The 10,653-nt window shown below is 41.4% G+C and overlaps 1 protein-coding gene across 1 annotated transcript in view; it reads left to right on the forward strand.

Annotated features, from left to right (window-relative positions):
* plxna4 (plexin A4) overlaps positions 1-10,653 on the forward strand; it is a 261,846-nt gene that overhangs the window by 135,359 nt on the left and 115,834 nt on the right. The window contains exon 4 of the mRNA XM_085387521.1: positions 9,903-10,031. Coding sequence (XP_085243647.1) covers positions 9,903-10,031 — 129 coding nt within the window. The remainder of the gene's footprint in view (positions 1-9,902; positions 10,032-10,653) is intronic.

Genomic DNA, 10,653 nt, shown 5'->3' on the forward strand with positions numbered 1-10,653 from the left:
CACCTGCTGAGTTAGTGCCCTACCTGTATCGGATCAGATGCCACATGTTTCTCTTCCCCTTTGGAGATGGAATAATTCAGATCTGTGCTGGCTTATTCAACATGCAGTGCTATATTGTACAGTCAGTGCAAACAATCGCACGATCCCCTATGAGCAAGTACTTGGCAACAGCGGGAAGGAAAAACTACCTTTTAACAGGAACTCTGGCAGAACCAGTTTCCGGGGGGCCAGCCACCTGCCAATACCAGTTGGAGCTGAGGGTAAAGAGAAGACAGCAGAAAGAGGACAGGACAAGAAGCAAGTTATAGGAGAGGGACAGAGTGCTAATGTTTAAATACAGCAACGGTGTATAAAGACAGTTATAATGGTCCAGGCTCATCTGATCCAGCCCTAACTATAAGCTTTATTAGAAATATATTAAATAGGATGATAACAATAAAAATAGATCCAGTGTATTAAGGGAAATGGAAAGAGAGAAAACAGGAAACAGGTAGATGTTTATTCCCATTGTTTTCCTTTTGAGCATTTGCTGCTTTTTCATGTTTCCTCTGCTTCTCTAACATCAAGCTAACCATCTTTTGCTTTGTCACATGTCCAGTGTCCTGGGCCCTGCAATTCTCAGAGTGCGGACAAATGCCCATATACAGCATTTCCGTTTATGTCACACATAAACCATAGCCCTCAGAGTATAATACTTGTCTTCGTATTACAGTACACTCTTCAATCGACTGTGAGCTACATCCATCCCGATGAGCTGCATCTGTAGCTCTGGTTTTCTGCAATGCTGTGTCAGCTGAAAGGCTTGGTTTGATACAATAGGCTGATATGGTGCCCTCACTTCTCCAGGGGGCATGTTGACTTCATTAATGGGTCCCAAAGCCTTTTAGCTCTCACACTATGGCCTCTGGTCTCAAAATATAATGGGGTTCACTCTACTCAGTGGCACTGCCACCAGGTTCCACCGCTAATAGAGACACGGGTGGTGATATGCCCTCATATTATGCTGTTGCCTTTGCCAGTCGCTGCAGCATAGGTTTCAGGAACAGCAGCTCTTATCACTGCAGACTAAATGAAGTAACATAGAACTTTAGGCGAAATGATAGCTTTGAATGACAAATATGCATATGGGCTTTCCTTGGCTAGTAATTTGTTTGCACTAATGAGGTAGGTCAGGTCCACCTTTCACATCTAATTTCCTGATATGACTCCAAATAAGACAGACTGGGTGATCCATAATGCAAGGGAAATTGCCAGAAGTAAAACAGTAGTCGACAAAGACATAAAGCTCGACATAAGCATATGAGATGGAGCAGCTGATGCCAACTGCAGAGAAAGAGCAAAGTATTTTTGCCCACTGGATCCCTCCTGCCCACTTCCACACAGACTTCAGCAACAATGAACACTAACCATATTCCAAGAGACTTTGTATTGAGTAATGAAGCAAAAAAAAAAAAAAGTCTTCAAGACATCTACATGTGTGAATGATCTTTAATCTAAAGACATGTAAGGCAATTGCAGACAGTGAATGGAAGATAACATGTAAAGTACAGAGTCCCAGCTGTGACAGAAGAGACCTTTCAGAAATTTCAGAATGGGCAGAGAAAAAGTAAATGAGAGAAACTGAGTGAGACAAATGTTCTCTAGATTGAACTGGCCAAAAGCCTGCAGGTATTTTAGACAACCTCATGACTTAAAGATGGAGACAGAACAGCAGAGAGAGAGAGAGAGATGGAAAAAGAGCGGAGAAATAGCAGAGCTGGGAAATGAGTAACAAAAGCTGAGCTGTGAGCCCCCTGCCTGGTCACAGTGCTCTAAGGCAGCTCAAAATTGAAGGCAATGATAGTGAGGAAACCTGTCACTCATCCTTTGAAGCCACGGAGGCGATTGAGGGACGAGAGGAGAGCAGGGGGGAAAGTTAGGAAGCCTCCGGACACTTGTCCCCTTTCCAACACGATCATCTCCCACAATAACATTCTTGTCCTCCGCTTCTCTTCTTGCCTTCTCTATCTCTCAGCAGGTGGATAAGGTTAGATTAGTAGGCCACATGGGCCTGCAGGCTAACAGGTACCACACCTTAAATGCTACAGCGGTCAGTCACCGAACCAGGGGTCCCCCTGCAGCTCGGCCTGATTTAGTGTCAGATCTCAGGAGGGAGGTAGTTAAAATATTTACTGGAGTCGCATTAAGTGCACATATGCTATGTCTGATTCTGTGTTTAACTTCCCCTATTTATTACTTTATATTGCCACATCTATGTCATCTGCTACCTGCGTTTTAGTTTTCTAACCAGCAAGGAAATGGTCTGTGCTGTATTTGGATTGTGTGCAGGACAAGTCAGTCAGTTAAATCTAAAAGGTAGTTAATCCATTCATCTTCTTCTGCTTCAGGGTCATGATGGGGCAACAGGCAGGGTACACCCTGACGACCAGCTTAATCTGAACAGAACTGGAGCTATCAAAAAAAGACCAGCAATTGTTTTGGGGTTTTTAGTTTTTAATCGTGCCATGCCTCCTATTCCTAAACTGCCAAGCCAAAATAAATCATCTACAGAAAATTAACCCAAAGAAGTTTAAACTCAACGGGGGCGCCATTGTAGAAGTCGTATTTCTCCACATTTTTGACAATGGCCATGCAAATCTTTGTAGTTGCTTCCCCGCTAACAATGACATTTCCTTGATTTGCACCCACAAAGCACCTTCTCTCACAGAGAAGGCATCGGGGAAAGACATTAATTAAAATCCTGCTGTGTAGCAGATATGCCTAATTGCAAACATAAAACAGAGAATAGTGAATTAAAGCATAGAATGAGTTCAGTTCCAGTCAGTGGGGTTTTTTTTTTGCCAACTCATCCTCCAATACAGAGGCGCTGAGTTGAGAGGGGGGAAAAGATTTTAAATCTGTCTTTAATAAACCGAATGAATATTTTACTTCCATAAAGGAAAGCTGTAAACCACTGAGTCAGTGTTGTACCATTTGAATAAGTACAAGATGACTCTATTGTAGCTTGTCATAAAATATAAAATACGCTGCCAAAAGACAATGTAGATGTAGAAAGAAAAACCATAGCATTAGTAATTTATGTGTCACCTACAATACTTGTTGAAATGGAACAGATTTAGAGCGTCCTGGCCAGACATCATCTTCTCAGGATAAAACCACGTGTCTGTCTTTGATTGTCCCTAATAACTCTTGCTGGCAATAGCTAGCGGATCATATGAGATTTCTGTATTCTAACAATGCTGCACGACCAGCCTGGCATCCCACATTTGGGTGCGACATCCTTGTTAATACCCTGAGATTAATGTCAAATTATCTACACTCTCCCACTAGTGTTGCACCGGTCCATCTCGCCTCAAGCTAAATATCGAGGCACTGAATGTGGAAGTGCAGAGTTTTTTCTGGCATTGATTGACACTGAGAGATGGAGCCAGTCTGCCTCTAGCCCCCTTTCCTTCTGTTATTCTTTCTGCTCACCCCCCCAAGTCCTCTTTTCTCTCAGTCTGCCATATGTTTTAGCGAGCTGGACAGATTTGGGCAATCAGACAGCCACCATTGTGTTGCTGTCGGTATGAATAGAACGCGTGGAGAGACACATTGCCATTATGTAGTGACGATACGTTGCTTCTTCTTTTTTTTCCTGTCTCTTTCACCGTGAATGTTGCTCTCCCTTGTCTCTGTCTGTCTGCCTGTGTCTCTCTCTAGGCTCTTAATATATGTCCTGCGTTGCCTGGATGAATACCTAACACTCTGCTGTCTGCTTTAAAACAAGGGTGAAAACCTGAGCCTGAGTGTGACAAGTCAGGCTGAGGTGTCTTTTGGCATTTGGCCGTATTGTGCTCTGTCCAGAATGTTTATGACTGATATCTAAAACTGGAAAAAGCTGAAGCTCCTATATACATGACCTGCAGACAACTTGATGGTGCTGCTTGTATTTTGTCATAGCTTTGAAAATACTTAGTTTGTAAAACCGACAGAATAAGTAAAGTGACAGAGAAAGTCTCTTATAGGGTAAATCTTTAAATGTACCTTGTGAAAATAGTACAAGGTCTCTTAATTAAATTAAATTGCTTCATATTTCAGTGAAGTGACACTAATAGGTGTATAAATCTGAATTCTTATTGACTTTATTCTATTTTTCCATTTAGCTTAGTTAGATTCTGTTACTTCCTGTTTTATTTTGAAGGATATTCCTTCATGTGGCTATCTGTACCTTTTCCTTTCTTGGTATCCAATGAAGCTATTTTCCCTTTATCTTAGGAGTTTCCCACTACTTTCCTGTAGCCACATTTGTTAAATATTCATCCTTAATCAATTTATTTAACTACCTCTGTTTTAAGTATATATTTATGTCTATCGACTAAAAAGAAGCATAAACAATGAAAACTAGCATTATTTTAGCATATCCAAAACACAAGGGTTCATGACCCTTTCAGCTGCAGAGATGCTGGCAGACCACTGAGTTTGCCCATATGCATGTTTCACAGGATTAGGGAAATTTCTGTCACAAATATTGTGGAAATTTAGCTTTGCCAGCATGCTGTATGACTTTGGATGACTTTCCGCTCCAGCCCACTCACCTCACTGTGGTTGCATGACACGTGTCAGACCGTAGTGATACTTTAGTCAGCAGCTTATTCTGGCTTCCCCTAGCAGCATGTTGGTCATGGTGTGTGTTCCAGCCATGGCCTGTTAGTGTGCCATGCAAAACAGACTGTAACTCTGTGTGACAAGCCTTCCTTTTGCCACCCCAAAATCCATGCCATAGTAGGAAAGGACACAAGTTTTTCAATCTCGCTCACTCTCCTTACTCATATTCAAAAAGTTTCCCTCCTGAAGTTTTTTGTTTGTTTCAGAAGCTCAATTTTAATAGTTTCCTCCCAAAGTCCATGTACACTCACTTTGTTTAGTGCAAAACATTCAACTTTTCATCGAGGTATGCAGAAGAGCTTTTCCAAATCCACAAGACACTGAACTTCGAGGCACATGGAAGTGGACTGCATAACCACTTCTGCCATCTTGGATGGTAGCATCAAGGTTTGGGATAAACAAGATGAATACGTGGATTCAATCTGCTTTGTGTCAGTAATTCAGGCTGCTGTTGGTGGAGTACTGGTGTGGGTGGTATTTTTCTGACACACTTTGGAGCCCTTATTATCAGTGATGATTGAGCATCGTTTAAACATCACAGCCTACCTGAGTATTGTTGCCGACCATGTCCATCCCTTTATGACCCCAGTTTTAACACATCGTGTCACAAAGCTCAAATCAACTCAAAGTGATTTCTTGAACATGAAAATGAGTTCACTGTAATTAAAAGGCCTCTGCAGTCTTCAGATCTTTTCCCAATAGAGCCCCTTTGGGATGTGATGGAGTGGGATTCATATCACTTAAGTGCAAATGACAGAACTGCAGCAACTGTGTGATGCTTTAATGCCAATTTGGATCATAATCTCAGAGGAATGTTTCAGCACCTTGTTAAATCTATACCATAAAGATTTTAAGCAGTTCTGGAGGCACAAGGGGATACAACTCAGTACCCAATAAAGTGGCCAGTAAGCATATGTCGTGTTAACTGGCTAGTGCAAATTGGTCATACACTGCAGGTGTGAGTGTGAGCGCTAATTGTTGACTGTGTCTCTGTGTTAGCCCTGTGATTGATTGGCAACAAGTGTGTTCCCCGCCTCTCGCTCAGTGTCAACTGGGATATGCTCCAGCTTCCAACTGTGACCCTCCAAGCAGGGAAAGCTAATGATGTGCTACCTTCAGTTTGCTCTAGGTAATGTGTTGTTATCTAGATATTGTGGTCGTACCCGTAGCGTCTCCATTTAATCACAGCAGTATTTTTATTTCTCTTGATGATTAACTAGTCTAGTCTTAACATGCGGACCAGCCTTCTCACCGTTTGATGTAAAGTGGTTTCTACACAATCGCAGCCCAAGTTCACAGAGATTATCCCAAATCAATAGATGTTCTAAGATGTGTAACCAGAGGTACTGAATTTGAAAGGGCAATTTTTAGTGGAAGAGGGTTCCAGAGGGGCAACAGCATTATTGACTGCGGATATGGAAGGTGTCTGTTGATTCAGCCATGACACTACAAGCAGTCTGTGTCCCTCATATTGCAATAATATTATTTAGTGTATTTTTTCTTTACTGTCCTCTGATACATTTCTACAGCTTTTCCCTTTTTTTCTTATACAAAATAACCCTACACTTAACACACAGGGTTTATTTTTGAACATCACGTGAATTATTCTTAGCATTATGCTTTTACCAGCCCGCAAGCATGCAGTTAGAGGAAATACCATACCTTCCATGTGCTTTTGTAGCATAGAGTGCCAATATGAGCAAACTGAGCAAGGGTAATCCTGTGGTTTTCACACCGGAACGAACGGCTTCCCCGTCTGTATCACACCTTCTGCTAGCTGTTAGCCCCATGGAGAGAGGGAAATGGTGACTTTAGGCATATGATTTTTCATGGACACAGTCAAGGCAGGAAGTACCATCTGCATATGATGTTCCGCTTGTTTTTCTCTGCACTCTGACTGTTTTATTAAATTATCTATAGCCGTTAGATGCATTCTTTTTGATCAGCACTGCACTCACATTCTGCTTATGCTTTTTTGGTGGATTGCAAATAAGACTGTAATAGTCGGGCCCAATAGCTTTAAAGGCCTATATAAAAATATTTTATATGCACTAAATGTATTCTTGAGACAGTATGATCACTGAGACAAGATCCTATTTGTGTCTCTACAACATTGTCACTGCAGAGCCGACTGCTCATAATAGCAGCTGTTGTAGTTGTCTGTCACAGCCACTAGGTGGATGCTATATCTGGACAAAGTAGTCACTCTGTGGAGGATTTTCCTATATGTGAACTGTGATGGTGTGAATCAGTTGCATGGTCCTCCTGGCACAGTCGGGAATATAAAAAAAATATTGTATGCTCTGTGTGTGCGCCCTGAGTCAAAAGTGCCAGTAAATTTCCCGGCTCTTCCCAGAGTATCTCCTACAAGCATCTCCAGCCAGGAAGCCTGTATGTGTGCGTATAGGAGTGTGAAAGGGAGAGACAGTGAACTGCTAATGTTTCTACACACACAATCACTTGCATGTTCATGTTCATCTATATGTGGGCCTAGTGCATCCCTCACCTTCCCACTACTCTGAGGCAAAATGAAGTCTGTCTGGCAGTGAATGTCTATTGTGTAGTGCTAATGTGATAGCAGAGATTAGCATTGTAATCCATTTAGCATAGAACAGCTAATCCACTTTATTACTGTTGAAAAGGAATCTGATAATATTGGCTAGCACCAGTGTGGCTGCCTTAATGATTTGAGGCTGATGAAAAAAAAATACTTTAAGATATATTCATAATTACTGTCTCTGATAATGAATGTAGGATTAGTAGGTTCATAACAAACCATGTCATTAATTTTAGCATTTAATCAAGAAAATAAAAGTGGTATAGTAGTATGCTGTTTTGTTTGTTGAGTCTTTTTTTGTCTAATTATAAAGGACTTTTCATGCACTAAGTGGATATTTTATATTAATTCTTCTAAGAGCAGAGATTGATATAAAAGAAGATGAAGACAACTCTGTTTTAAAAGCTACAAACCCCTCTGTATGTGCCAATTATTGTACAAACAAGACCACTGGTCCTTGATTTAAATCAGTCTTTCTCCCTTGTGCGTTCCCCTCTGGTCCCAGTGTGACTAAACCAGCTAGCGTTGCATTCTTGCAGACGTGCTCCATGCTCCCTGGTGGCTCGTTTGTTTTGTTGGTGGTCAGATTGAGGGATAATATACAGGAACTTCCCCTTGAAGCCTCTTCGCTCCTTGGTGACTGTGGATCTCTCCCAACACAATAAAACTCTACATCCAGTGACCGCTATAGACTGTCAGCCCTTTAACTCCACACAGCAAATGACTTGAGACCTTTATCACATGCTGTTGAGGTAAACTGATACATGTTTCCATGCATGCACATGCACAAATGATGAATGCTGTGCGTATATGCTTAGCACCTAAAATTAACATCCCCAATTGGGCAGATTAGATAACCCCACCTGCTGAATTGAGCTCTGGCTTACAAGAAAGTTTCTTTCTTCTTGCCTCCTTCTCTTCTTTCTTTCTCTCCTATTTGCCTTCTGTTCCTTTCTTTGCAACTGACCCTGCATACAATGGCTCCCAGTGGAAAAAAAGAACTCAAGGTTCTTTGAGATCGAGGTCACTACACGAGCCAAGCAGGAGGCTGAAAAAAAAGAGAGAGGAAGGAGAATGAATGAGAAACAAAAAAGGAGGGAGAGTGGGGTGAAGTCGGGGTTAAACAAGGTGTCTGTTTAAAGAAATGCGATGTTGTGAAATGGGATATCAGTAGAAACAGCAGGACAGGGCAGCACTTAAGCTGCAGCCAGTATACTTATAGTAGGTTTCTTTCTTTGCTCTACAATAGTTGACTGTCAAAGCAAAGACAAAAAGAAAGTTGCTTTGAACTATAAAGAGCTGCAGATTCTTTGGTTTTTGTTATGTAGAGAGTAAAGGAAAAGTAGAACCAACTAACATTGTCACTTACTATAAAGAACATCCTGATTGAGTTTCTTAACATTACCTTAAAAGTTTAGTGATGGAAATTCAAAGGCATGAGAGAGAGAAAAACTTAGAGTAATTTCCTCAAAATCCATCTTAAGATGAAGTTTAAAAAACGTAAATGCCCACTAGTCCTTTTTATCCAGCCTTTAACAAAGATAACCACCTTTTATTGAACGGTTCAGTCAGGCTACTTGACCTGAAAGAGACTTTAACTTGAGGTGTATCAGGTTATGATATTCAGACAGAACACAGAGTATGATGTCCTAGGGTTATTATAATTAATCAAAAAATGACTCATCTGTCTAGTCGACCATCTGCTTCCTATCCAATTATCTCCTGTTTATGCCTGTTACCTGTGAACCCGTAAGTGCTGAAGAGCACAAAGAACTACCAAGAGTCATCACAACTTTAACAAGACTTAGTTCACACCTGTCAAAAAAACCCAGAAAGGGCTGTGCGTGTGTGTCTGTGTGTGTTTGTCTATTCTATTGGGTGCTGAAAGTTGCTTAGTTAGGTAGAGTCAGGACTTTGTGTTACTGGAAAAATGGAGCCAGAGGACAAGATTTGGAAAGGATCATTTGCAGCACACACAATCAATCTGATTGTGTGTGTGTGTGTGTGTGTGTGTGTGTGTGTGTGTGTGTGTGTGTGTGTGTGTGTGTGTGTGTGTGTGTGTGTGTAAGAGAGAGAGAGAGAGAGAAACACAATGTAAGCAGATGTTCTGGCACAACCCAGACCACTTCCATCACATCAGCAAGTGTGCGTGGGCTCAATTCCATGCACTTTCTGCTGAATAAACTCACCTAGGGGCCCATAGACCACACCTCTTGCCCAGATGCCTTATTACCATAATCACTTTTGAATGGCTTAAACTGTGATAGAGAAAGATGTCCTTCTCAGCAACAGCACCGACAGCCTTGATGCAAGGCAAAAATCCCAAGTCAGTATATCCTGGGCAGTTTAGCTAATAAAAACATCCAAAATTACCTTTTAAACGATTCCTTCATTTGTATTTGCACGCTTTGTTGTCCTAGATACCACCTTTGTTCCACTGCCAAGTCCTTCCTGGAAGGCAACCGTTTTCTCTCCTGTGTTTCTTATTTGCACCTCAGCTGTTCTTTATTTCGATGTTATGTCTTTAGCCATTTACTCAGTTACACATTTATGTAATTGGACTTAGCAGTTGATTCATGTGAAGTTTTAATGTCATGATTGCAGTACCCATGAGCGCAATGGTTGTGAAAGAGTGATTGAAAATGTATAATAAATGCAGTATGTTAATCTTTTAATGTGCTTCTCTTCTCGTTTTTAGATTCGTGTAGATGGCTCCTCCCGTGCCCTTCAGTATGAGACTGTGCAGGCTGTGGAGAATGGACCCATCCTCAGAGACATGGCCTTCTCTTCTGACCATCACTACCTCTATGTCATGTCTGAGACCCAGGTCAGACACACAAACAAACACATACATCAAAACTCCTCCCTGCTGACTCAGTATCATAACCACTGGCATTTATCATTTTCTTATGTCACAGGGTAGAATAACCTTTGGTATGGCAATAGAGGATTTCATTACAGCCTGACTAGAGGAGGGAAGAGGATTAGATGGACCATTGGATGTTGTGACCATGTCTTTTTATAGAAACAGGCTGTGAGGGTAGAGCTGGAGTGAATAAATGTGTTGAATTATGGCAAGAGAGAAGAGTGGTCTTAGTCCACTTTGGTGTGTGCTGGTGTGTGTATGTCTGAGCAGGCAGATTCACACATCTCTCTTGGTACCTTTGATGACATGGAATGTGGAGTGAAATAGCAGCACTCTATGTAATGGACACAGACACAGAGTCGGCGAACACCTATCAGAGGCAAAACCTTGCCAAAATAGCACCACGAAAAGTCACGTAAATGGACACCTCCCTGACTGGCTGACTATGTTAGATGTTCACGTTCTCTTTATATTCACCACAAAACACAGGCATGGACTTGTATCGTAATTTACATGTACAAAAGCATGATGACCAAAGCAAGGTCACAATCATAAAACGACAAATTCATTTACAGTCAAAGAA

Source organism: Rhamphochromis longiceps, linkage group LG17 (assembly GCF_057381845.1).
Source record: "Rhamphochromis longiceps isolate RC_006_pf linkage group LG17, R_longiceps_female_GT1.1, whole genome shotgun sequence".
NCBI classification, from domain to species: domain Eukaryota; kingdom Metazoa; phylum Chordata; class Actinopteri; order Cichliformes; family Cichlidae; genus Rhamphochromis; species Rhamphochromis longiceps.